Source organism: Sporisorium graminicola, chromosome SGRAM_6, assembly GCF_005498985.1.
Source record: "Sporisorium graminicola strain CBS 10092 chromosome SGRAM_6, whole genome shotgun sequence".
In the NCBI taxonomy this organism is placed as follows: Eukaryota; Fungi; Basidiomycota; class Ustilaginomycetes; order Ustilaginales; family Ustilaginaceae; genus Sporisorium; species Sporisorium graminicola.
The window spans coordinates 532,151-558,199 of NC_043736.1; the positions used below are offsets into that span (position 1 = coordinate 532,151).

Here is a 26,049-nt window from a genome sequence, read left to right on the forward strand (position 1 = left end):
CTCTCTGTGGCTCTTCGCAATCATATACCCTCTCCTTCGTGTTTACAAATAATACATAGGTATGTTTCGAAAGTAGTGGTATTACAGATTACATATGGATCAGGGGTAATAGGTAACAAAGCGTCACTTAACGCTACTGAGAACGCCGACACCCTTGCTGCGAACAATCTCAAGACAAGCAGCGCACTTGGGATGCACCAGCACGAGCTCGGCACGCACCTCCTCGTGTGTCTCGGGTCCTGACGTTACGAATCCGCCATGCATTGTCGGCACGGATGAGGTCGGAACGGCTTGTTGGCTCAACAACAACGGCAGGTCAGCTTGCGAGCTTCGGCGGCTGGCCCTGCTCTCCGCGGACGATGAACGGCGCCTCTGCGGCGAAGGAAGGCTGGTGGGTCGGCGGTCCAAGTCGCGCTGCTTCTCCATCCAGCTATCAACCGCACCGATACCCGAAGGCCGCTCGAGAGCCAGGTCGCACGCCGCGCAGTCGTCACAGCCGGGCGCGTCCAAAGTTGCTGGAGGCGTTCTCGGGCTAGCCGAAGACGTCGTCCTGGTGCTCGAGGCTCGATTCGAAGTCGGCCGTGGCTGTGCCATTGAAACGGGGGCTGAGGTGGCATCTTGTTTTGCGAGGCATCGTGCGCAACCACAGTTCTCGCTGCATGCGCATGGAGGAGGCACAAACTCGGTTGACATGTCGACAGCCCTCAGTAGCAGCTCGATGCTCGGTGCCGCAGATGCAGAGGCACCCTTGCCAGAGCAGCCGCTGCTCGTCGCGACCTGCGAGGGACCTGCAACCGCATTCGCAACCCGCATTTGTTGTCGGCACGAGTCACTGGAGCAAGAGCAGTGAGCCGGGTCGCAATCTTGAGGGGCACCATTCAACTGCTTTGAGGAGATGGATGCGCCGCGCTGTCGTTGATCCGAGCAGCAAGTGCGCGCACCCGTGCTGCGACAGCCGCAAGGGTTCATCAGGCTGGAGAGCGAGAGGGTAGAGTGGCGACGTGCTGCGGAGTCTTGATCGGATTCTGACGAGGGCTGGATACGCAGAGCGCTGTGTGGCGGGTGGATGCTGGGCAGGCTCCAAGAGGTGGGGGCGCGATGCGGACGGATGGGAGCCAGGATGTTGTCGAGGGCAGGAGGCTGAGGGCGGAATTTGTGGTAAGGCTCCTCGTTGCTGATTGCGCGCACGAGGGGTGTCGAGATGGCTGCGCCTTGCACTTTCGTCTTTTTGGATGGACGATGATCGTCGGAATCGTCTGTGCTCTCTGAAGACGATGCATCGTCCGCAATGCGAGGCAATATAGGGACATTTGACTTTGCCGGCGTTGGTCTCTTGTGAGTGACGGCAGCTGCTTTCTCTGTTGATGTGGCTGCGGACGAAGCCTTCTTTCCTGAGCAGTCGCAACGGACATGACGTCCGCTCTCTTTGCGCTTCTTGCGACAGATTTCGCACTGCGTCGGTGGCCTGCCTTTGCTGCGGATGGGATAGAGAGGACCTTTGGATCCGTCCTTGTGGGCACACGACGATGTACGATGACCCCGAATGCATGCAGCACAGGCATACTTGACGCCTGTGGCCGAAGCAGCGTCAAGGGGAGCATCGCCGAGGCTGGCCCTGCGGAAAGGCGAGATGTTACCGAGCTCAGCAGACTTGTGAGCAGGAGGCGAAGGCGTCGAAAATGACATAGTAAGCGCTGCAGGGCATCTTGCGTAAGAGGTGGAAGCGGCCGACGAGTAAGCTGGGGTGTGCGAAGGCTCTCTGGAGCGTGGTGGCGAAATCATTGTGTCGCTGTAACGTTGGGAGAAGAAGCTGGAAGGCCGCGAGACGGTAGCTGTTGTCGCCGTCATGGTTGTGTTGGAGACCAGTCTGTCTAGCAGCGAACGGTCTAGGGTCGAGAGGGTGGCACCGAAGCTTGCAAGTGTTGTAAGGAAAGAAGGTGGTGATAGAACCGATTAAAGATGTGCCGAATGGAAGGGATGGGGGTGTGGAGAAGAGTCGAGTGGGTCGGAGCCTTCTACAGAGGTCATTTGAGCTTCATCTTGAGCTGTCAAAAGCTGATGAAGTTGGATGCGTAGCAAGTACAAAGTGGAGATAGAGAAGCACGGTGGTCGAGGGCGAAGGGCGAGCCGCAAGTTGGACTGGAGCCAGGGTTCACGACGGCATGCTGCCGAAAAGGGTGGATCAGCAGCTCAAAGCAAGTGCTCGGAGGCGAGAGAGACTATGGGATGGGTTGATGGTGGAAGAGGCCGGGGCGAGGCGAGGCGAGGTGGCAAGCGTGACAGCTGAACGTGAGCAAGAGCAGGGGCAAGGGCAAAGGCAAAGGTAGCGAGGCTAAGGCTGAGGCTGAGGTCGAGGTTGAGGTTGGCCGAGGCTGCCGTCGTCTGGTGTGTGAGATGGGGAAGAACCAAAGCGAGGAGCTGTGGGCTAATTTCACGCGAAACAGCGCTAAGACTAAAAAGGTTGGGCGGAGGGTTTTTTTCTTTTGGTTGCGCTCTCGGAGCGTTGCGTGATATTAGTTTTAGCAGGCAAGCTGCAGCAAGCAGAAAGGGTCCGGGGTTGCACAGAGACGCAGCGGCGGCTCGCTCTTTGGGCTTTGACGGATCCAAGAGCTTGTTGATCGTCATCAACCCTGGCCCCACAGCAAAGATCGCGCAGCTTGAGTGACTTGTGCTCGTCTGAACACTCCTCTTTCATACTCGCTCGGCACGGACAGCCAGCGCCGTTTTGGCGAGACTGGCCACTGGAATGCCTCGCTGCTGCTACGTAACGCCCAACCCTGAGACCACGCTAAAGTCACACTTGAGCACCACAACCATTTCCTCACCTCCGTGACTCTCTCATGGGCCGAGGGTTTGACGCGCTGGTGCTCGTGCCGCAGGTTCACTAGCGTATCCATGTCGCCGTTCAGCCGAACTCGTGACGTATTCAAAATAGCCCCGCACAGTGCCCGCACCTCCATGATCTGGCCAGTAGGGGATGCGCCGATGTGGACTCGGGCTCTGGTGGGCTCAGGGCTGTTCAACACTGCACGTTGCAGATCTTTTTGCCCGGAGCTTTTTCCTGAGCAATATTTCCGTATGTTATGTCTTTTAGCCTCACAGCTTCTCGAGAGCATGAATAGTTCATGAAGCTCATCGGATTTCGGGCAACAGCTCTCCACGAAGCTTCACTTTTCGACATTTTGGAAGCCTGTAATTGAGCAACAGAGACATCTCTGACTGCCACCATATTGAACCCCTGACGGTGTATCTCCTTCTCCATATACCAGCACCGGTCACCGGACTCGAGCCTCCCTTTAGCACCACCACCACCACCACCACCACAAACAAACCTCTCTCCATTCCCCTTGGAAGCGCGCATCTACAATGTCGCGCTCAGCGCCCCGCATCAAGAACCGCGCGCCCGCGCCCATCCAGATCTCTGCCGAGCAGCTCCTCCGCGAAGCACAGGAACGTCAAGAAGCACCCGCCGCTGTTCCTGTCCAGAAGATCGAAGACTATGAAGAACTCGAAGAGTACCGCGGACGCAAACGCTCCGATTTCGAGGACCGTTTGCGCCGCAACAACATCAACATGTCTATGTGGATCAAGTACGCCACATGGGAAGCCAGCCAGGGAGAGATGGATCGGTGTCGGTCCATCTATGAGCGCGCTCTAGATGTGGATCCACACTATCTTCCGTTGTGGCTCCGATACACAGAGCAAGAGCTCAAAATGCGAAACGTCCAGCACGCAAGGAATCTCTACGATCGCGCCGTCAGCATCCTGCCACGTATCGATCAGCTTTGGTACAAGTACGTCCATCTCGAGGAGCTTTTGGGCAACGTAGCGGGTACAAGACAAGTCTTCGAACGCTGGATGGCATGGGAGCCCGAAGAAAAAGCGTGGCATGCCTATATCAACCTCGAAGTGCGCTACGAAGAACTCGACCGGGCTAGCGCGATATGGGAGCGAGCCGTCACCTGCCACCCGACATCTAAGCAGTGGATTCGATGGGCCAAGTTCGAAGAAGATCGCGGCGACCTCGAGAAGGCGCGCGTCGTCTTTCAGATGGCGCTCGACTATATCGGGGAAGACGAAGAGGCGATGGAAAAGGCACAGGGCGTCTTTACCGCTTTTGCAAAGATGGAGACTCGTCTGAAAGAGTACGAGCGTGCGAGGGTCATTTACAAGTACGCGCTCGAAAGGCTGCCGCGCTCCAAGTCGGAGGGCATCTACTCGAGCTATACTCGCTTCGAGAAGCAATTTGGCACCATGAGTAGTGTCGAAGACACGGTCATTGGCAAACGGCGCATCCAGTACGAGGAAGAGCTGGCAGCGCTAGGTGGGGCTTCCGACTACGATACGTGGTTCGACTATTCACGGCTAGAAGAAGACGCTTACCGCGCTTTAGCTGCCTCAGGAGGATCGCAGGACCAGCTCGAGCAGGCTGTCAGACGTGTCCGCGAAGTCTACGAACGCGCCATCGCCCACGTCCCCGCTTCGCAGGAAAAACGCGATTGGCGACGCTATGTCTTCCTCTGGCTGCGCTATGCCCTCTTCGAGGAGATCGATACACATGACTATGACAGAACAAGGGAAATCTACAAGGCCGCCATCGCTGTCGTTCCGCACCGTCGATTCACCTTCGCCAAGTTGTGGGTCCAATACGCTCGATTCGAGGTACGACGTCTCGAGCTCGTCACAGCACGCAAGATCATGGGCACCGCCATTGGCATGTCCCCCAAGCTCAAACTCTTCAACAGCTACATCGAGCTCGAACTGTCGCTGAAGGAATTCGACCGAGCCCGCAAGATCTACGAAAAGGCGCTGGAATGGGATCCGACCAACTCGCAGACGTGGGTGCGCTTCGCCGAGCTCGAGAAGAATCTCTTTGATACCGAGCGTGCGCGTGCGCTGTTCGAGCTGGGCGTGGGCCAGGCGGAGGGTGAAGAGCAGGGTATCAGTGGCGGGCTGGATATGCCCGAGATCGTGTGGAAGGCGTATATCGACTTTGAGTTTGAGGAGCGCGAGTGGGAGAGGGTGGATGCACTCTACGAGCGGCTGTTGGACAAGAGCGGACACGTGAAGGTGTGGATCTCGTATGCGCTGTCCAAGGTGAACCAGGCCACAGCCATCGAGGAAGACGAAGACGATTCCGACGACGAGGATGAAGAGAGCGACTCTGCCTCCAAACCACCCCGCGAGCTGACAGCAGCAGAACAGGAGGCTCGCGCAGCCCGTCGTGCAGCACTCACCTCCTCGGCACGTGGCGTATTCCAACGAGCCTACGACAGCCTCAAGTCGCGCTCGCTCAAGGACGAACGCGTAACACTGCTTGAAGCGTGGAAGACGTTCGAGCGTGAACACGGCTCCTCCACGACCCTGTCGAGCGTCGAAGCCAAGTTCCCGCGCGTGGTCAAGAAACGCAGACCCATCGCAGATGGTGCCGATGACGGAGCCATGGAAGAGTACTACGATCTCATCTTCCCCGACGACGAGGACAAGGGCAAGGGCGCCTTCAAGCTGTTGCAGATGGCGCATGCTTGGCGTGCGGCGCAGGCGGCGAAGGAACAATCGTCGCAGCCAGAGCCAGCTGTCGAGGAGCCGCACGCGGATCAAGAAAGGCTCGATATTAGCATGGACGACGACAACGAAGAGGCGCAGCACGGATCTAGTCCAGACGACGCTTAGACAGCACACTTTCACCCAGCACACTTATTCACAAGCAATGCAAAACTACTACGCAGTGTCCATTGCACGCTGCCTTTCATCGCCCTACAAAAAGCGCCTACACCCTGGCGAGCCGCACAGGCAAGGGATCGCATCCTCGTCGTCGGCCGAGGACTGAAACTTGTAATCGTACGTCAACTCCTCGCCCGCGCGAATCGGACTCTTGGCATACAGCACGATGCGCTTCTCGCCGTTGAGCGTGAGAATCTTGGCGTTGCAGTTGGGCGTGCAGCAGTGATTCATGAGCCTCGCAATGTTGCCCTTGTGCGTCGCATCCACCACCAGATCGTCATCGACGCGGAACAGGTACGTCGAGAAATTGCCCTGTCGCTCGTACTGCTTTTCGCGCTCGTCAGCCACCTGCTGCCGCACCACCTCTCCCACATACTCGATCACCATGTCGCCTGCCGGAATATACTCCATCGCGTACAAACCCCAATCGTGGATGGGAGACTTGGCAAACTTGAGCTGCTTCTTCCGCGTGCGGAGCTGGTTGAACTTGAACATGTCCGTGTCCGTCGCCGTCTCGCGTTTGTGCTGTTCGATGCCCAGCACCAGACGTCGCGAGTCAGCGCGGTTGTTTCGCGCCGATTGCAGCACTTGTGCATTGCTGCCCGTTTCAACATCCTCGGTGGCTTTGTTGCGATCCGGAAGGTGCATCGCTTTCTGCTCCGGTGGAATGCGGTAGTACCCTTCGGTCCTCGCTGAGCCAGTGGAGTGCTTTGGAATCGCACCGGCTGCGATGGCCTGCTCCTCGGCTTCGGCTTCTAGCTCCACCTCGTCCGGCAGCGTCTCTTCACTGGCTAGCTCACCCGTCTGTCCGAGATGCTCGAGGGCCAGACGCAGATAGTGGCAGTCCTCGCTGTCCTCCACCAGTCCAGCCTCGAAAGGATCAGCAGGAATGGGCTTCGCCTTTGCAGGCGCTTTCGCCGATTTCGTCTTCGCTTTGCCTGCCTTAGTTGGAGTATCGGTCTCCGGGGTAGCTGCATCGTCGCGTTGCTCCGCTTCGACATCGACCTCGGACGGCGTGCCCTCGACCTTGACGCCTCTTCGAGCAGGGGTCGCATCCTTCTTTTTGCCCGTAGACATGGATTTGGCTTTCGACCCCTTCTTGCGCTTGGCTTCGGCATGCCCTTCGAGCTGATCTGCGGTAGCCGGCTCTACAGAAGCAGAAACCGACCGAGAAGTAGCATCTTTCTCTGTTGACGCTGCTTCGTCCGAATCAGCTTCCTCCTCGTCTGCCGAGTCGAGCAGCCACGCTGCTGCACCGCGCTTCTTCGTGCTTGACTTCGACCGAGAGGAGCTCCCGCGGCGAGCAGTTGCCTTCCGATCGCGTCTTGCGTCGTCACTTTCGTCCCCGGAGCTAGCTATCTCCCTTACGCGCTGAGACCGCGACTTGTGTGCGGACTCATGCTTCTTCTTGGACACGGACACTTTCTTCGAGGCGGGCGTGTCAGGGTCCGAGACCTTTTTAGGCTTCGTGCTAGTCAACTTGCGGAAAGACGGGAGGCGCGCTTCGCCATCAGCTTCCGACGTCATGCGGACGCCATGCATAGTGCCCGAAGGTGCAACCGTCTTCTTAAGCACTGCCTTGGCCAACAGCTTGCCACCTTCGCCTTCTGGTTTGAGGTACGCAGTCACATGCGGCCCGACAACGCGGCTCTTGACATCGCGGATGAACGTGTCGACAAGTTCGTTCTGCAACATACGGAACACGGCCTCTTGAAGCTGCGTGGGTGTCCAATCGCTTTTGAGCCTCTCCTCGCTCGTCAGCGGGCACAGTCCTGTGTCTATCTTCTTTGTCGGCTTTGCAGCAGGCGCAGTGGCTGGAAGAAGCGGCTTGGTTGGATTCTTGCTCGCCGATCCGTTGGGCGTTGCCATTGGATGCTTAGGAAGCTTGTCTCGAACATCGACTTGCAGCGTGTAGCCTCCGATCGAAAGAGTCTCGTTGACAATCTTGCATTTCGTGGCTTCGGAAGTGGTGTAGAAGGCCGCATAGAAGCCATCATCGCCTTCCTTGACCCAGATGGGCTCGGTGCTACGCAGCTGAGATTCCACAGATTCGAGGTCAACTTCGCAGTTTCTCGGCTTGGGGATGAAGACAAATGCACGTTGTGTGTCTCGAAGCTCTTTTCTGATCTCTTCAGTGGGCTGCTTAGGCCTCCTGCGCGGCTCTGTCCGCGCAGGGGGTGGTGAGCGTGCGCTGCGCCCTGCCCCTCGATCGTAATGCTTGCTATTGGACGAGTCGGACTCTTCCCTGTCGCGTCGACGCTGGTGCGGTTCAGAGTAAGCAGAGCTTCTACCATCCTCATACCTCGATCTGCCATCTTCGTAGCTCGATCTGTACCGCTGGTGAGCAGTCGTTGAGCGTTCGGAGCTGTACACATTGGCCCGTAGGGAAGGCGAAGCAGGGGCGACATTGACGGATGCTCGCGGACCACGTGGAACGTCGGGAGGAGGCATGTTCGGCTTGGCAGCGCTGGGCGTAGCAGGCGAGCTGCTGACACGTGCAGCAGGAGTGGAAGCAGTAGCAGGAGCTGTCTGGCGTCGCTGCTTGGCTTCAGCGTCGGCTTGAGCTGCCTGGGTCTCCTTCACCTTTTGTGCGACAACTTCGCCATCGCGGTCGAGGAAAGTCCGAACGGGTGTTGTCCCAATCATGCGGCCGGCCAGTGCACGCGCCGCCTCTCTTGCAACCAAGGCACCGTTCTGCGGCTCCTGTCCCGCGGGAAGATTCTGGAGAGGCTTGCCGTGCTCATCAAGGTCGTGAGCAAAGGTGATGCGGAAGACGCCGAGGCTCTGACCGGTTGTGCGGCTGATCTCGAGCTTGAAGGACTCGACGCGACCGAGCGGACGGACGTGACTTAGAATCTGGCTAGGTAGCAGGATAGCGGCGAGGTTGGTCAAAACGAGGTTGCGTGGCGGCGGAGGCGGCTTCTCGCCTACCGAGTTGCGATCCCACCTAAATTTGGCTGTGCTGAGCATGTTGCGAGACAAGGGCTTCTTGGCATGTCGGCGTGGGTCCACCGTGATGGCGTCAACGAGATTCTTGTCGGCAGCCGATGTAAAGACGGGACGTGCACCCTCCTTGTACGAAGAGGTGGCCATCCAGTTCTTTCCCCGTACTTCGGGAGGCAGCTCGTGTGGAAGCTGAACATGCCCAAAGGAGCGCTTGGCGGGGGCTTCCGTTGGCGTCCGGGATGGTTTCGATTCTGTTTGCTTGGACGCCGAAGCGGGAGGCTTGGCCCGTGACTCGGTCCCTGCTTCCTTGGCTGTGATGGAGATCCAACCGTTCCTTCCTGAGCCGTTGGAAACCGCAGACTCGGAGCGAGAAGGTGTCGGTGCAGAACCGTTTGGAGCTGACGGTTTGTGAATGGGTGTGCCGTCGTCCCACATTGAGCGAGGCGTGCCGACACGCTTGCTTGTCTCCATGGCAGGCAGCCGATGCTCGTCTCGATCGTAATCGATGCGGTCAACACCTACAGTATCCTTGATGAAGGATTCGCAGCTATCCACCCCGGCCGACTTCGAGCCGGGCGGACCTGGCTCAGACTTGCGCTTAAGGAGCTTGCTATCGTCCGACTTGCCGTTGAGCTGAGCTGCGCGCGCGTCGTCCCTCGTCGACTGCGAGCGAGATTCGGTAGTTGAAGAGCGGTCGTTCTTGTTTTCTGCCACATGCGAGCTGCCTCGACTGCGCTCTGCTCTTCGATCTCGACTCCGATCTCGACTTCGGTCACGACTTGCACTGCGATCTCTGCCGTCACGTCTCGAGCTTCGGTATTCTGCGGGTCGATCACGTCTGCTTCTGACGTTATCATCTTGTCGATGCCTGTCGTGGTCATCTCGTCGGTGTCTGTCAGCTGCATGAACCCTACGTGGTTCGCTAGACCGATGCACCGGCGACCTTTCGCTGCCCAGGATGCCGTATCCGGGCAAGCGGCCTGGGTCGCGAGGTTGCCACGAGTCGTCCCAGCTTGCGCCGCTGTATGCGGCTGATTCCCACCCATCACGGGGACTGCTGGCCCAGCCTCGAGGACTTGGTGACCTTGTGCGGCGTTCATGCCGCGAATGTCCGGTTGAATGATACTCTTTGGACGCATGAGAATGACGATGCGTGGAATCGTAATGACGAGGTGGGGAACGCGCACTGTACGAGTAGTAGTGGTCGTCGGAATCTCGAGAATCGTAAGAAGGACGTGCGCGACGATCGTCATCACGTCTGTAGTCATCTGAGGTGTGGCGATCATGACCTCGGTGAGCGGTGCGATGTCTTTCATCGGGGGAGCGCGGCCTTTGATGTGAGCGGTCCGATCTGGAATGCGACGAGGCATGCTCGAGCCGGCTCGACGATGAAGCCGAGGCGTAGCCGCCGTAGTGCGATGAGGAAGGCATCACGCCCCCGGTTATGCCCCCAGTTTTGGAGTGGTGAGCTTGTACAGCAAGGCTGCGAGACCTTAGCGCAGTGCTCCAACTTGCTTCATGGGTATGAGATGCGACGTCAAGACAAGTCTTACGGTCAGAAAAGGTCGATGGTAATGATGAGGATGGAGAAGAGGTCGACATCCCCGCAGCGAGAGTTGCCAAGTCGTGAGACTCGGTTTTTGTGTGTATTTTGTGTGTGTGTCAATTTTGAATGTGATTCGGCGGTTGCTGCGCGCTTTGCTTGCCCTTCCAAGACCCTTTTCCGACGCGCTGCGCTCTGCTGTGATGCTTTTTACCGTGCTCGACGGGCCACAAGCACGGCAAAGCGAAGAAGAATTGCCTGGCGAGCAAGTGTAGCTGTAATTTAAGGGTCGAGGCGCGCCCTCTGCGTCAGAACACGCTTGCAAAGCTCTCTCTCTCTCTACGCGAAGCCGAGGCGAAATTTTTGAACTGTTAGAGTGTGCCTGACCTCCCGCTGGTCGGATGGCCCCAGCGTGCGTTGCTGTTGCTGTTGCTGGTGCTGGTGCTGGCCAGGAAAGCTCCACATCCAGAGCCTCGCAACCACACAGTCAACGTGATCAAACACCAAACCTACAATCTCTTACCTCTTGTTCCTCAATCACTACCACTGGACCGCAACGTAGAGCACTGTTTCTGCATTTCCATCAGCGCGCAGTGCATCTGACTTTCTCGCGAGCCACAGAGGCGCCAGCTCATCATGTTGGTCCTCGTGATCGGCGACCTGCACATTCCCTTCCGCGCCCACGACCTGCCAGCCAAGTTCAAAAAGCTTCTGGTGCCCGGCAAGATTCAGCAAATCATATGTACGGGCAATGTGTGCAACATCGACTACCTCCACTATCTGCGCACCATCGCAGGAGACGTACATCTCGTCAAGGGCGATTACGATGACAATCCGCACTTCCCATCCAGCCTGATCCTCAACCATCCGCCACTTCGCATCGGTGTGCTTCATGGTCACCAAGTGGTTCCGGCCGGGGATACCCAGTCTCTTGCTGCTGTTGCAAGGGCCATGGACGTCGACATTCTGCTCACAGGACATACGCATCGTTTCGAGGCTTTCGAACTAGAGGGTCGCTTCTTCGTCAATCCAGGCAGCGCGACCGGGGCTTGGCATCCTACGTGGCCCTTGAAGGATCCTGCCTCCGTAGCTGCTCTGGCTGAGAAGGCGGCTGCCAAGGCGGAAGAGGATGTGGTAGTCGTTGATAAGAAGGGAGACAAGAAAGCCCAGGATGCAAAGGCCAAGAAGAGCGCAAAAGCAGCCGATACCAAGAAGAGCGACGACACGGCAAAGGACAAGACATCCGACTCGAAGGATGGCGAGACAAACAAGGATAACGCCGAGGATGCAGACGAGGAGGAAGAAGCAAAGGAGGCCCCGGGCCCTGTTCCCAGTTTTGCCTGTACGTTGCATGATTCCCCTGCTGCTCGCCGACAACCAGTATATGCGACACTTTACTCACTCTCCTCCTCTTTGCATTGCCTCGAACTACAGTGCTGGACATCCAGGGTGCTGTCGTCGTTACCTATGTCTACCAGCTCATCGACGGCGACGTCAAGGTGGAAAAGATTGAATACCGAAAGAACCTCGACAGCAACTCATTGGCCTTGCAAAGAGGCGCATCCGCAAGTGCTGCTGCAGTTGGCGCCTCGGGTGCTGCCTACGGTCAGTACGGCGGACGATAGCCTTTTACCGCGGCACACGTTGCAATCAAGATACCAACTCGACACAGACTGTGGGACTTAAGCTTCTTGCAGCCAAGATACGGCTGAGTGAGTCTTTTGCTTCAGTACAAATACAATGATGTGATAAAACGGGAAGACGAGGTGCTATGACAAGCAAGCCCAAAGTGGATCATTTTGCTGGTTGAATCAGAGTCTGAAGAACCGAATCCGAAAAAGTACAGCTGAAGCATCGTTAGCAAATGCCGTGCCACGGTCATCCATAAACTGTCGACAGGAGATTACTAGGCAAAGGCCTGTGATGCACTTACGATGTTGTCGCCTTTCAACAAGATGCGGCCGAGCTCTACGCGCTTGTTGTCCTTCTTTGTCCACACTTCCTCTGCATCCGCCAACGTCACGTTCATGAACTCGTCAAAGCCCTGTAGGCGTAATATGCAGAGATGGATCTGGTCAGCGGCTGAGCTTCCTATAAGCGGCTTGTCCACGATGGCCATGCCTGTCTACTTACGATAATCTTTCCCTCGATGCGAAAGTCGACATTGTCATAGAGCCATAGCGAGACTCTTGTCTGTTGCTGCAAGTGTCGAAAGATAATATTGATCGGCTGGACCGATACTTTGCTTCGTCCTGACATTATAGATTTGCTGTGTCCTGATGGCAACGTCGTGTCCGTCGTGGATCCTCTTGCTGCTTGTAGGTGAACCGAGGAAATCCTACTCAAGTCGAGGTAGTCTCGGGATACAATGAGCTGTAGCTGTTGGAGCTGTAGAATGCCAGCCTCGTAGAATGCTGTCGATCTGTCACGAGAAGTGCGATTGCCTGTCCGGATTGGTCGGAGATGGTGAAAGGGTATGGATGGTGTCGAGAGCAAGACATCCATCAAAACTCGAATCTTCGAAAGTGCCTGCCGAGGAGAAACTGAGCGCGAATTGCAGCCATCACGTGAATCTCACCAAATCGGGCCTTTCCCAACTCCACATCGAGATCTCGAACAGCGCGGTTTTCGGATTTTAAGCAAGTTGCGCTCAGGGCATGCATCGCTGCAAAGACTGTGGGTGTGGCGGGCCAACGCTTCCGTGGCCACCTGTACGCCATCTTCGCCGATTCGACATACACATTCACATTCACCTTCATCTTGCTCTCGAACTTCTTCGAGGCTGTTCGACAAGGGCACCACTTTCCATCGCCAACTCAACACCACCAGCAAGGCCAGCCACGCAAGGATTCAACGAGCATCAGACTTTCTCTGCATTCTCTGCAGAAGCACAACTTCCGAGGAAACACCTTCCAGGTTCCGGCTACACGAATGATCACAGCGGCTACCCACTATCATTGCATCGCAACATAGAGACCGAAGCTGGATTCGCTGGTAGTCGTGCTCTTGGGCGGGCTCAACCTTCAAGGAGCAAACCAGAGGGGACTTACCCCACAATAACACGAAAGATCAACAGCACCCACCAGAGATCGATCATCTGCCAAGATGGGTGTCACATTTTCGTCCATGTTCTCCAAGTTGGCGTTTTGGAACAAGAACGAAGAGGTCAGAATATTGATGCTGGGTCTCGACAGCGCCGGTAAGACGACCATCTTGTACCGGCTGCAGATCGGAGAGGTGGTCTCCACGATCCCCACCATCGGCTTCAACGTAGAAACCGTCTCTTACAAGAACATCAAGTTCCAAGTCTGGGATCTTGGCGGACAGACATCGATTCGGTAAGTAGCGAGCCCTTCGGCAGCCGACTCTTGGTGAGCTCAGTGTGACTGACAGTTCTCACCAACGCACGGCTGCGCCATACAACATGGCAGACCATACTGGAGATGCTACTACGCCAACACGTCGGCAATCATTTATGTGATTGATGCTTCGGACACAGACAGATTGGGCACAGCAAAGGCAGAACTGCTCGCCATGCTTTCAGAGGAAGAGCTCAAAGACTCGAAGCTCCTGGTGTTTGCCAACAAGCAAGATCTGCCTGGTGCGTTGGACGAGGGACAGGTGAGCGAGAAGCTCGGGCTGAGCGAACTCAAGGACCGTCAATGGTCGATACACAAGTGCTGCGCAACAAAAGGGGAAGGTCTTGAAGAAGGTCTTGACTGGTAAGTAGACCTGCAAAGCGGGCGATGCCGAGGAAACTGCTGGATTGCATGACTAACTGCGTTAGCTCCCCCTTGGTCTCTTTCTCACGCGCCGATGCATTGCTTTTGTGCTGCAGGCTCGTCAACACATTACAATCCAAGTAATCGAATCGTGGCTCTCCTAAAAACCCAAGCAGGAGGACCGACCGCACGTTCTGGCTCGTCTCGTCGCTAAGGCCAGTCAGGGACACCCAGTACACTGCATCTCAATACAATTCGAAACAGAGACTTTCGCGGAATGCGACTTGAGCGTCTTCACTTTGCGACAAAGCTGACCAAGCTTCTAGGACAGTGAGCATCAAGTGGAAGGATGGCGACAGATGATATCGTCCAGAGGGACGCTCACAGTCAAGCGAATGTGAAGTATGAGCGAGGGCAGACCCTGTCGTTGCAAATTTAAAAAGCGGCTCGCAGCTCACGGGCCAGCCTCGCGTTTTTTGGTAACAAAGTTAAGTTGACTGCTGAATCTTCCCTTATCACGACTCGTCACCATCTGAAGCCCTACCATCGACATACAACGATGCAGTCGACATCAGCAGCGATTGCAGCAGCAGCCGTTTCGGGCACCGACCTGAGAGCTCAAGCCAACAGCGTCAAGGGATCTGACGCAGCTGCTAAGAAGAACCCGAGCTCTGCTAGCGTGTTGGCCAGCAACGGGTTCGATGCCCCCGAGGCTGAAGCATGGATGCAGAGCAGATGGAAGGTCGTACACTCGAGCACTACGGACAAGAGGGTGCCAGAAGCTGGTGAGTTGCCGGCAGAGAGGGAAGCGTTACTTCAGGAAAAGATTGCAAACTGATCATCAGTGTTCCTTGCGCTTCGGATCTCGCTGCTCGTAATCTGTTCCACAGAGAGGCCACAAGTCTATAAGGCAGCCCCGGGCGCTGCTGGAGCTGCGTGGGGTCCTAACAAGAGTAAGTCCGTTCGATTCCTGGCGCGATCAGCTTGTTTGCTGTGCAATGCAACGCATAGAATGCTGATGAAAAGCCCATTGTGAACGACTTCAATGACGGAACAGAGACGACCAACGAGCGATTCGCAAATGATCTCCTTAAAGCATCTGGGACAATGGCAGCTGGCGCAGGTCGCTAGATGGGAGGATGAAGGAACCCAGGTCTTGAGTCGACGATACAGCAGAAGACGGCCGGGTGCCACTTGGGAGTGAATCGTCTTGCGATGCATTAGTGTGGTGCAAGACCTCTCCTTGGGCACCGCACAACCGACTTTCAAGCGGTTCTGTATTCCTGATCTAACCACCTTCCTCCCTGGTTGCTTGCATGCGAGCTCCAGCTCAAATCTGGATACCCTTTACAGGAGCGGGTCTACAAGTTTGGTCTTGAGCGGTAATAGAGGACATGCCTTATAAAATTGTTAGATTGTGGCCAAAATTGGCAATCCGCACCAAGTCTTTGGCGAGACGAGCCATGACCACACGACCAAGGCAGACGGCGATCTCGAAGCAGAGATCTTTTAACGGGGTCTTAAGTGCGATTGGCCGCAAAGATGACCACTGGCGGGTCAGATCCCAGTCGGGTCTCGAGAGATCCTATTGCAAAAAAGTCACAAACCGAGCCAAGAGCGAGACGGCATGTTGAAGTTCGGTTGGTGTCGTCATCGGCCAACTGCGCTACGCCGCCCCAAACATAGACCACACGCTTTGTGAATGCCTCGTGGTCCCTCAACCCACGCTGAGAAGATAAGCCGGATCCTCATTCGGGTGATAAGCTTCGACTTGACCGAACACAAACTCGCGATACGACGAGCATGAACCTTGCTCCTCCCCAGTCACGAGCTCTGCCTGCTTACAGACAGAAAAAATCAAAACAGCACAGTGCTGTGGATCGTGATGGTCTTTCGCCAAACACGAATCGCTCGTGTTGCGTTGCAACTTTTGTGCGCGCTTCTCGAGACTAACGAAGAGTGTCTCTCGCTCTGTTTGCCCTTCGCTTGATGCTGCAGTAGTGTGCCGGATCGCGCAAGCAGCTGCAAGAGCGTGCATCGCCTCATTTTAGCGCACCCTGCCTTGGCGTTTCTGAAAATAGCCGGGTGGGAACTCGCTTGCTGCAGGGACTTTGTCTCTGGACTAGCCAACCGCCGCGTCAGACCGCAGGCTCTGTTCAATTGCCGTCCCACTCACGCTCCCTCGCGGTGCTGAGCAATTCTGAAAGTGCGCCGCCGCCCTGTGCTGCACTGCATTTCACAGCCCAGACTGCACTGCCGTTCCGCAGGATATGCGCAGCCTCGCATTCAGTCCCAAAGTCGTGTTTGTACTTATAGACGTGGAAATCACTTTCGCCAAGTCCTTTTCACTTCAACCACCTCGCTCACCACGACGTACTTTGGCATCGTCTCAATCGATATCAACGACATCAACACCAACATCCATACCCTTTTGCCTTCTATTCCTCTCTTTTCAACGAATGGAGTCTCCTGCAAACGATGGTCCTGACCTTGATGATTGTAGAGCCTTAACTCCACGTTCCTACAGCAGCACCGCGTCCGCCTGCTCCACCAACCGCCGCCGCCGCCGCTCATCTACCTCCTCTGCCTCGTCTGCCACTCGAGCTCGATCTTCGTTTACCGTCGTCTGCCTCCTTCTCGGCAGCCTCGCCTTCTTCCTCGCCCTTTGTCCTTCTTCGGTCCAAGCGTACGACGTCCCCGACGCCGTTCATCGATCTCAGCCCAGTGGCGACGCACAAGGCTCTCATCCCGCCTTCTCTGACATAGCCCATCATGATCGTGTCATAGCATCTGCGTACCAGGGCAGCGTCTCGGACGCTCAGCCCTCCGCTGCTGACCTTCCCTTCCCCGCTTTTGCATCCCATCGCAACATTTTGCAATGGATCCAGAGCCAGACGCACCCTAGCAAGCTGGCCGGCGATTCCCCCGAGTCTCAGGCATTCTTCGACGAGCTCTACGAACGTCTTTCTGTTCAGAAACGCTCTGTGGGGGATCTCACCGCTACTGCTGCGCCCAGAGCCTCGCGTTTCCGCTTCTGGAAGCGTGCCGAGGCTAGTAATGACGAGGGAAAGTGCCACGAGACCAAGCTCTCCGACGCGCAGAAGGCGGTCTATGGTATCCTCATCCCCATCCTCGTCGTACTGTCGGGTCTTTTCGCTGGTCTCACTCTCGGCTACATGTCGCTTGATGAGACACAGCTGCAGGTGCTCGCGCTGCAAGGAACTCCTAAGCAGAAGCGATACGCAGAAAAAATCATGCCTATCCGCAAGGACGGTCATCTTTTGCTCACAACGCTGCTCATCGCCAACATGATCACCAACGAGACGCTCCCCATCATCGCCGACCCTCTGCTCGGTGGTGGTGTCCAGGCCGTCATCGTCAGTATCGTGCTCGTCGTCATCTTTGCCGAGCTCATCCCTCAGTCCGTCTGCTCCCGCTACGGCCTCGCCATCGGTGCCAAGCTTGCCCCTCTGACGCGGGTGGTCATCATCATTCTCTGGCCGATCGCGTATCCGGTCTCGCGCGTGCTTCACTGGACGCTCGGTCCTCACCACGGCATTGTGTACCGTCGCTCCGAGCTCAAGGAGCTTGTCAACATGCACGCTGCTACTGCCGGTCGTGGCGATCTAAATAATGATACTGTCACCATCGTCGGCGGTGCACTCGACCTTCAGGAGAAGGTGGTCAAGCAGGCCATGACCCCCATCGACGGCGTCTTCATGATCTCGATCGACTCCAAGCTCGGCTACGAGACGCTTCAGCAGATCGTCAGCTCCGGCCACTCGCGTATTCCGATCTATCAGGAGATTGAAATCCCCGTCAATCGCGCGCGCGGAGGCAGTGGCACCGTGACGCCCAACCGCGTCGGTCTCTTCAGCGCTCTGAGCCGCAAGGCCAGCGCCACGCAAAACAAGGGCACGTCGGACGACCAGCGCACTCTCGATGGCAGTGTCACCATCGAGAAAGACTTCGCATCCATCAACGCCGAGTCTCAGGAATCCGCCGTGACAGCTGCGGCCGCAGCCACCAACGAGAAGGCAGGCACCACCTCCAACACGACCATGATCAAGCGTAAAAAGATCATCGGAGCGCTGCTGGTCAAGCAGTGCGTGCTTCTCGACCCCGAGGATGAGACGCCCGTTCGCGACATGGTCATTAATGCCCTTCCCACCGTTCCTGCTGACGAGCCGCTGCTCAATTTGCTCAACGTCTTCCAGGAGGGTCGCTCGCATCTCGCCATCGTCTCTTCGCGCACTCGTCGCTCCTCGCCTGGCTCGTTTGTTGATCTCGGCAACGACAGCGATCCCCGCAAGACTCAGGCGGTGCAGCGTTCCAACACCGCCGCGCGCGTGCAGGGTTTGGGCAACATTGACGAGGAGAAGCAGCTCGACGACTCGGCCATCAAGAAATCGAGCTTCTGGTCGCGTCACCTGCGCCGTCACCATCGTGCAGAGACCAAGGCCAACTCGCTCGACCTGCCACCCGAGGCTCTCGGCGACGACATCGATGCAGGCGCCGTAGCCACGCAGATGGCGCAGCGAGACGTGCCCATCGGTATCATCACGCTCGAGGACGTGCTCGAGGAGCTCATCGGTGAAGAGATCCTCGACGAGTACGATTCGGAGGTGGAGCAGAACTTTGCTCAGATCAGTCCTCCGCCCAGTCCTGGCCACAAGGAGCTGGTGGACATGAAGGTGGAGACGCCCGACGACGTAGACGAGGTACAGTTGCCCGGTTCTGCGCTCAAGCTGCCCGCCAGTCCCAAGATGGCCCTGCCTCGCTTCAAGCTGGGTCGAAATGCAAGTCAGAAGGGAATCGATTTGGTTGCCGCCGCCGACAACGGCTCAGCGCCCCCTACGCCCGTCATGGAAAGCAGCGCCGAGGTCGCTTTGGCCAAAGAAGCTGATCCGAGGCGCGAGCGCGAGGGCGTCCACTTCCCCTTCGATGTCACCGAGCAGGAAGGACGCATCCCGTCGCGACCGTCGTCGCGTCCTGGCTCCCGCCCCGTCTCACCCGGCCCAGGCTCCGCACTGGCTAGCACCGACGAACAGCCAGCGCTGATCGCTCCACGTCCCAACAAGCCGGTCCTGATCCGTCATCAGGCGCCCGATGGCACCATTGCTACTGCCATTGTCGGCGAATCGCTCCTGCGCGGCCGCACCACCGCCTTGGCTACGGAACGCACCGGAAGTGGAGACCTCAGCCGCAGCAACACTCCGTCGGGTACACGTGTGAGCCGGTTCAAGAGCACGCCGCTCCCTGGAAGCGTCCCTAGCACACCCGCGCCCGGTGCTGCTCCTCGAGGTCGCGCATTTGGCAAGCCCGAGGTCGGCTCTGCGCTTGCCGAGGAGGACAAGGCTACAACCCTTGCTGTCGCTAGCCCGGAGGAGTTTGACGCAGATGACGAGAACAAGCAGCTTGGTGGTGGCGATAGCAATTCCGACGAAACAAGCACTCTCTGATGCGCTGCCGCCCTTTCCTCCAGCAACAATCATCTCGAACCACACTAGTTAGCACACGAAGTGTCTCTTTGAAATTCCCGATTCATGTTCCAGTCTCTCCTTGTTTCTTGCTTTCTCAGTGATTGAGCGTCTTGCATGTGTGTGGGCTTGTGCCTGGGAGTCGGACGGGTCGTGAGCAGTGTGGCTGCGGTCCGACCGAACCATGAGCGTGTTGGCGGAGGTGAACCGCTGTATTCGCTGATGAAAGTGCGCGTACGTCGCCCACGCCGATCCGTGCGTCGGTGTTACTTTCTATTTTCCAAAAGTGGGGAGCTGACCCAGAATTCTCGATGTGGTCCAAGAAGGTCGACCGCAAAACAGTCTTCGCATTCCCTTGATATAGCAAACACAGCAACGACGTCCTGTTCTCTCAACCGTATCGAGTACGGAGCGAAGGTGCAAAAGTAGACTTACCGCAACTCTCAAGGTCTCTCGGAGTCATTAAGCAGCCCGCTTTCGAGGATTGGAAGCCTTCATAGCGATCGCCCCACCTGAACGTCATCGTTCGCAACCATTCTCTGCAAGGTCCCGCCGTCGTTGACGCAAAGATGCCGGTGTATCCTTCGATCGAGCCGAGCAATTCCGACTTCCCACAGCAACCCGCTCTCGAGTCGCTCGTGGAAGATGAGCTGAAAGGCGGACTGGCGCCTTGGCGTACGGATGCGATCAACACGCCCACCAACCTGTCTCGTGGCGCGGGCGACTTGGCCGCCGACGCTTCGCCGATCGTGTTTGGAGGCGGCGTATTCGGACACGACATGTACAACACGTCCGAGACTCTGGCCTCCGACTTGCCCATCCGCACTGTTCGCCTAGCGCTGCGGTACGGCATCAACGCGTTCGATACGTCGCCATACTACTTTCCGTCCGAGTTTACGCTGGGCAACATCTTGCGCCGTCTGCGCCCCGAGTTCCCACGTGAATCGTACTTCATTATTACCAAGTGCGGACGATATGGCCCGCACAAGGAGCACTTTAACTACAGTGCGGACAAGATCGATAGCAGTGTACGGGGGAGCTGTCGGAGGCTGGGCACCGAGTATCTAGATGTAGCGTTGACGCACGATGCCGAGTTCGTGTGCGAACGCGTTGGGAGGAGTCACGATGAAGGCTGGGAGAGCGGAGTCGTTTCTGATCTGGTGCAACCGGAACAGGTGGGGTTGAGTCAGACCAGAGAACAAGTACTCGAGTCGTTGGGTCTCGCGCCGACTCTCGAGGCTGCATCCAAGGTGCACGGAAAAGGCGACGAGCAGTTCCTCGAAGCCATCAGGACGCTATTCAAGCTCAAGGACGAAGGCGTGATCAAGCGCGTGGGTATCTCTGGTTATCCTCTGCCCGTCTTGCTGCGACTCTCGCGTCTGGTGGCGACCACGGCACCTTACCGCCCACTCGACGCGGTGCTGAGCTACTCGAACCACTGCCTGCACTCGGACGTGCTGCAGGGCTGGAAGCAGCTCTTCGCCGCCGACCCACGTGGTAACAGTGGTAACGACTCGCTCCAGGAGCTCGCCTGGACGGCCCCGCTGCTCATGAACGGTTCGCCCTTCTCCATGGGCCTGCTCACCGACGGCACGCCTCCCCCCTGGCATCCTGCGAACACTGCCCTCAAAGCAGCAACGAGAGAAGCAAGCCAAAGTCTCATCGCTCAGGGTAGCTCGCTTACGTTGACTTCGCTCACATACGGTTTGCGCGGCTCGGAGCTGCCCCATACCAGCGGAAAGGGACCGCAGCTGAGGACGCTGGTAGGGTTGAGCCATCCAGACCACGTGCATAGTGCTGTCGAGGCGTACCGCGTCTTGTCTGCTGGCGCTGCCGAAGATGGCAAGGCTCTGTTTGCAGATAATGAGGATAAGGAGGCCAAATTGGAGGCATACGAGAAGCAAACGAGGAACGAGAAGCTGGTGCGGGATCTGTTTGCTCGACGTGGTGTTCGCGAGTGGAGTTGGGCGAGCGGGTTGTGAACGGCGAGCGGAGCATGAGCAAGGGTCTATTGCAAGTCAGTATATGAACCGCTAGCGAGAGAGTCTCTCTGGAAGTCCGTGTGAGCTTCTCGAGTAGTGTCCGTGTGCTGCAGTGTGTATAGAAGGTTGCTGTTGTTGGGGCGAGGGCGAGGAAGAAACGAGGAGCTGAGAAGGCCCAGAAAAAAGGCAGAATGTCATACTCTTCGGTGTAACATACATTCTTAGCTGTTGTGGAGGGAAGACGCTCGATCACGGTCAATGCGCCTTGACGAGAAAAATGCGGTTGCAGAACGGCAGTGCTTGAGAAAATATAGTAATAGTTGAGCAACTGACGCGTACTTTCCAGAGGCGCAGACAGAAAGCGCAACTGCAGATTCCACCTTCTTCGACACTCTTCAACGCAATCACCACCGCCTTCAGACATCTTCAACAATAACCCCGCCGCACTGCTCTCGCTCGTCCCTTAAACCTACGGATAGCGGTGCACAGCCAGCCTATTCGCCTTCGTTTTGCTACACAGCGTGATTCTCGCATCAGCATCGTACGCACATCCTCCACTACGCATCGCCTAACAACGAGAGCGGTGGACATCATCTTTTCGACGGTCATCACCTTTCATCCCGCGTGCATAGCTCGAGCAGGCTGCAATAGCCACAGCGCAGTAACATGACGGCAGCACAGACGGTAGCACAGGCCGACGAGGCCATCAAGGCTGGAAACAATCAGGAGGGAGAGCGAATTCTCAAATCCATCCTCTCGAACCAAACGTCTCCGACCGACGACACGCAGCTCAAGGAGCAAGAGGCAGCGCTGCTCCGCCTCGGCCAGCTCTACCGTGACACTAAGAATGCGGATGCACTTGCAGAGACCGTGCGTTCGTCACGCACCTTCATGAGCTCCATCGCCAAAGCCAAGACGGCCAAGCTGGTGCGCACGCTCATCGACTACTTTGAAGGCATCCCCGGCAGCCAGCAGACGCAGATCCAGGTTGCCAAGGAAAACACAGAGTGGGCCAAGTCGGAGAAGCGAATCTTCCTCAAGCAGAACCTCGAGACCAAGCTCATCGGCCTCTACTTTGAGAACAAAAACTACCGCGAGGCGCTGCCGCTCATCGACACATTGCTGCGCGAGCTCAAGAAGCTCGACGACAAGATGATCCTCACCGAAGTGCACCTGCTCGAGTCCAAGGTGAACCACGCCATCTCCAACCTGCCCAAAGCAAAGGCTGCACTCACCTCGGCGAGAACCGCCGCCAACTCGATCTACTGTCCACCAACGTTGCAAGCACAGCTCGACATGCAGGCCGGTGTACTGCATGCAGAGGACAAAGACTACACCACCGCCTACTCGTACTTTTTCGAAACGCTCGAAGGGTTTGCACTGCAAGACGACCCCCGCGCACCGCTCGCGCTCAAGTACATGCTGCTGTGTAAGATCATGCTGAATCTTTCAGACGATGTCAACAGCATCATCAGCGGCAAGCACGCCGCCAAATACGCTGGACGGGACGTCGAGGCAATGAAGGCCGTCGCCCAGGCGCACGAGGACAGGAGTCTGGAGGGTTTCGAGCTGGCGTTGAGGACGTACAAGGACGAATTGTCGAACGACCCGATTGTCAAGAACCACCTTTCGGCGCTGTACGATACGCTGCTAGAGCAGAACCTGCTCAGAGTGATTGAGCCGTACTCGCGCGTCGAGATCGCGCACATCGCCAAAGAGGTGAGGCAGCCCGTACGCGAGGTCGAACTCAAGTAAGTTGTCGTGGAGTATTCACGGAAGAGACGGTGGTGCGAGTCGTTGCTGACCCTGACCTTGATGCTTTGTTGGATGTTGTTAGGTTGAGCCAGATGATCCTCGACAAGGTGTTCCACGGCATCTTGGATCAAGGTGCCGGCTGTCTCGTGGTGTACGAGCAGCCAGTAGAAGACGTGAGTAGCCAACATGATGTTTGCTGAGATGGTGGAATCGGCGCTCAAACTGACTTTTGCTATTTGCGTTCTCAAACAGAAAACGTACCAAGTGACGTTGGACACTCTCAAGCACGTAGGCAACGTCATCGACTCGCTCTACAAGAAGGCTAACAAGCTCGCATAGTAGCCGCGTTTCATTCTTGTTGTCATCGTTGTCTTGCAATGCTAAGTTAGACGACGAAAGCTGTTTCTTTGACAGACGAGCTGCCCGCGCGGAGTGTGGGTTATATCTGTGCATTGCTCGAAGATACAAACATAACGTGAAATGACGAGACAGGTCACTTGCTGTGGGCGTCCGCGTGAGCAGCCTTTGTGGGCGCGAATCCTTTGCCGACTTTGGCATAGTCGGCGTGCTTGGGGTCTGCCTTGGCGATCACACGCTCGAGGGCGTCAAGACCACGATCGATTTGCGAGAGCTCGGGACCGTACGAGATGCGGATGAACTTCTCGCAGGGGCTCTGTACGATGTTGCGTCTGTGTGCCGGGTTGATGTCGAATGCGATTCCTGGCACGACAATCGTTTTCTCACGCAAAAGCTCCTCGAACATGACCAGTCCTGAAGAGAGGGGTGAGTCTCCGAGACTGGCGAGGGACAGCCAGATGTAGAACGTGCCCTGAGGTTCGACTTTGACTTCGAGGCCCATCTTCTTGAGTCGGGCGAGGACGTGCTGGCGCTTGTGGCGGAAGAGCTTTTGGAGCGCGATGCGGTCTTGGTTACATCGATCAATGTCGAGCATCTGGAGCGCCATGCACTGCATCGGATGCGAGGTGCCGCCGTCGAGGAAGGAGCCAGACTGGTTGAGAGCCGTGATGATGTCCTTCGGTCCGACGACCCAGCACACCCTCCAGCCGGGCAGGCGGAACCCTTTGGTCAAGCCGTCAATCATGACGATGGGTGTGTCGTTGATGTCGTCGATATGCTCCGCTGCAGAGTTGGCGCGACCCAGAGGGCCCTCGTGCATGTACCACGAGTAGAACTCGTCGAGCAAGATGGTACAGCCGAGCTCCTTGGACGTCTCCACGAGCTGCTTGAGCTCTTCGCCCTCGATCACCATGCCCGTCGGGTTGCGCGGGTTGGACATGATCATGGCGCTGAGTCCACGCCCCTTGATCTCCTTGCGTAGATCATCCGTGCTGAGCTTGTACCGATCCTCCTCCGAAAGCACCGTCGGAATGGGCACAAGACTCTTGAAGGCACTGAGCATGCTCTCGTAGCTCGTGTACTCGGGCAGCTGGTATCCGCAGTTAACGTTGCCGATCACAGCAGCCAAGCGCGTCATACCCGCACGACCACCGGGAACGATACACACGTTACTAGCCTCGAATTTCTTCGAGTGATTCTGTCGAAACGTCTGGTTGTAGTAGTTGGCAACCGCCTTGCGCAGCGCCATGGTGCCCGTGTTGGGCGCGTACTCGTGCACGCTCTCGCCGAACTGCGACAGATCAAGCTGGAGCGAACGCGGAGTACCACCCTCGATGTTGCCCACCTCAGGCGCGCCTTGACCCATGTTAGCCCATTCCGGATTTCCGTAGTAGAAGCCATTGCTCGTCGCACGATCGGTGACGTAGATGACACCGGTGGAGCCGGGGTGCTGGATGGCGGGGAAGCGCTCGCCGATCTCGTCGTGGCTCAGCTGAGCCTTGAAGGCCGAGGCGTCGGCGCTGGAGATGGTGGATGCCCTACGGCGACCGTTGTGACCCGGATGAGAGCGGAAGAGGCGGTGGGCCTCGGATTGGTCTTCGTGCTGGATGGCGCTGATGACGGCTTGAGCGGTGGATTTGAGTTTTTCGGCTGCTTGGCCGCCAATGGCGGCGGGGTCGGATTCGCCGTGTGGTGCCATCGTCGGAGTGCTCTGAGGGGTAGGAAGGGACTGCTGGTGGCGTTCGAGAAGCAAGTGCTGGCGGGAGCAGCGATCCGCTGACTGATAACAGCAAAGGCAGTGCCAACGTCTGAGATGCCGAGGATAAGCAGGGCGAATTGACAGCTCGGCAGGGCCGAAATTTGTCTGTAGCCGGCGGCTTGTCGTCAGCAAGACCGACTGCAGTGGTCCGTGCCTCTCCCAGGACCGAACGAGGCGAATTTGGCTCGCAGCAGTCGCTTCTCTCGCTGTCGCCTTCCCTCGAAGACATCGTATTCCAGCAGCCTGGGCGTTCTAGACATGGTACAGGCAATCTTCACCGGAAGCGAAAAGGGCCAATCTTATTTGGACACCATCTACTTTCGAAAGAGCGTGGTGCGCATGGACATCTTGCAAGGCTTTTCGTTCTTCTCTGAGCTATATTCCTGAAATACAGCTTCATAAAACACAGCCTAGAGCTTGTCAAGCGAGCCGCTGGATTGGGACATCTTCATGCAAGCCGGAGATCCTTGAGCAAAGCCGACGGGGGGTCAAGGACAAAGAGGCATGTGTGATTTGTGTATCGCGTGCTTTTCGCATGCCGAATTTAGGTCGGCCTTCTATCCCGTGAGAAGGAAAAGGCGGAGAGCTTCTAACACGGAGCGAGCGCGCTCAGGAAGCGACGTTGCTGCGCACACAAAACAAGAAAAAGTCGGAAGGAATTTCCAAAAGCAACACCCAATGGTCGGTCTGCGCTTTTCAACCTCCTCTCCACATCGCATCAGCTCTCGCTCGCCATCCTCAAGGCCGCCTCCTCGCCTATCGGCGCCGTTTTCAACGTCTC

At 57.0% G+C, this 26,049-nt stretch overlaps 10 protein-coding genes and 1 pseudogene across 11 annotated transcripts, besides 1 other annotated feature; 7 read left to right on the forward strand and 4 right to left on the reverse strand.

The window, feature by feature from the left end:
• Positions 1-123: 123 nt before the first annotated feature.
• On the reverse strand, positions 124-1,848 carry EX895_005328 (uncharacterized protein; the record flags this gene model as incomplete). The annotated part of the gene is made up of 1 exon (XM_029885921.1): positions 124-1,848. The coding sequence occupies one exon, from the start codon at positions 1,846-1,848 to the stop codon at positions 124-126; it is 1,725 nt and encodes a 574-aa protein (XP_029737773.1).
• Positions 1,849-3,366: 1,518 nt separating this feature from the next.
• On the forward strand, positions 3,367-5,673 carry EX895_005329 (uncharacterized protein; the record flags this gene model as incomplete). Its single annotated transcript, XM_029885922.1, has 1 exon — positions 3,367-5,673. One exon carries the CDS (start codon positions 3,367-3,369, stop codon positions 5,671-5,673), a length of 2,307 nt encoding a protein of 768 aa, XP_029737774.1.
• Positions 5,674-5,757: 84 nt separating this feature from the next.
• EX895_005330 lies at positions 5,758-9,986 on the reverse strand (annotated as a pseudogene). The gene is given in 2 exon segments: positions 5,758-9,333; positions 9,189-9,986.
• Positions 5,758-9,986: a sequence feature.
• An 863-nt stretch (positions 9,987-10,849) lies between these two features.
• Positions 10,850-11,838, forward strand: EX895_005331 (uncharacterized protein; the record flags this gene model as incomplete). Its single annotated transcript, XM_029885923.1, has 2 exons — positions 10,850-11,555; positions 11,648-11,838. The coding sequence occupies 2 exons, from the start codon at positions 10,850-10,852 to the stop codon at positions 11,836-11,838; spliced, it is 897 nt and encodes a 298-aa protein (XP_029737775.1).
• Positions 11,839-12,119: 281 nt separating this feature from the next.
• EX895_005332 (uncharacterized protein) lies at positions 12,120-12,472 on the reverse strand (the record flags this gene model as incomplete). The annotated part of the gene is made up of 2 exons (XM_029885924.1): positions 12,120-12,257; positions 12,347-12,472. The coding sequence occupies 2 exons, from the start codon at positions 12,470-12,472 to the stop codon at positions 12,120-12,122; spliced, it is 264 nt and encodes an 87-aa protein (XP_029737776.1).
• An 846-nt stretch (positions 12,473-13,318) lies between these two features.
• EX895_005333 (uncharacterized protein) lies at positions 13,319-14,079 on the forward strand (the record flags this gene model as incomplete). The annotated part of the gene is made up of 3 exons (XM_029885925.1): positions 13,319-13,551; positions 13,645-13,935; positions 14,052-14,079. 3 exons carry the CDS (start codon positions 13,319-13,321, stop codon positions 14,077-14,079), a joined length of 552 nt encoding a protein of 183 aa, XP_029737777.1.
• A 415-nt stretch (positions 14,080-14,494) lies between these two features.
• On the forward strand, positions 14,495-15,066 carry EX895_005334 (uncharacterized protein; the record flags this gene model as incomplete). The annotated part of the gene is made up of 3 exons (XM_029885926.1): positions 14,495-14,720; positions 14,826-14,888; positions 15,050-15,066. The coding sequence occupies 3 exons, from the start codon at positions 14,495-14,497 to the stop codon at positions 15,064-15,066; spliced, it is 306 nt and encodes a 101-aa protein (XP_029737778.1).
• Positions 15,067-16,394: 1,328 nt separating this feature from the next.
• Positions 16,395-19,397, forward strand: EX895_005335 (uncharacterized protein; the record flags this gene model as incomplete). Its single annotated transcript, XM_029885927.1, has 1 exon — positions 16,395-19,397. One exon carries the CDS (start codon positions 16,395-16,397, stop codon positions 19,395-19,397), a length of 3,003 nt encoding a protein of 1,000 aa, XP_029737779.1.
• A 587-nt stretch (positions 19,398-19,984) lies between these two features.
• EX895_005336 (uncharacterized protein) lies at positions 19,985-21,397 on the forward strand (the record flags this gene model as incomplete). The annotated part of the gene is made up of 1 exon (XM_029885928.1): positions 19,985-21,397. One exon carries the CDS (start codon positions 19,985-19,987, stop codon positions 21,395-21,397), a length of 1,413 nt encoding a protein of 470 aa, XP_029737780.1.
• Positions 21,398-22,063: 666 nt separating this feature from the next.
• Positions 22,064-23,491, forward strand: EX895_005337 (uncharacterized protein; the record flags this gene model as incomplete). Its single annotated transcript, XM_029885929.1, has 3 exons — positions 22,064-23,148; positions 23,235-23,325; positions 23,405-23,491. 3 exons carry the CDS (start codon positions 22,064-22,066, stop codon positions 23,489-23,491), a joined length of 1,263 nt encoding a protein of 420 aa, XP_029737781.1.
• A 154-nt stretch (positions 23,492-23,645) lies between these two features.
• EX895_005338 (uncharacterized protein) lies at positions 23,646-25,208 on the reverse strand (the record flags this gene model as incomplete). The annotated part of the gene is made up of 1 exon (XM_029885930.1): positions 23,646-25,208. One exon carries the CDS (start codon positions 25,206-25,208, stop codon positions 23,646-23,648), a length of 1,563 nt encoding a protein of 520 aa, XP_029737782.1.
• Between the last annotated feature and the right edge of the window lie 841 nt (positions 25,209-26,049).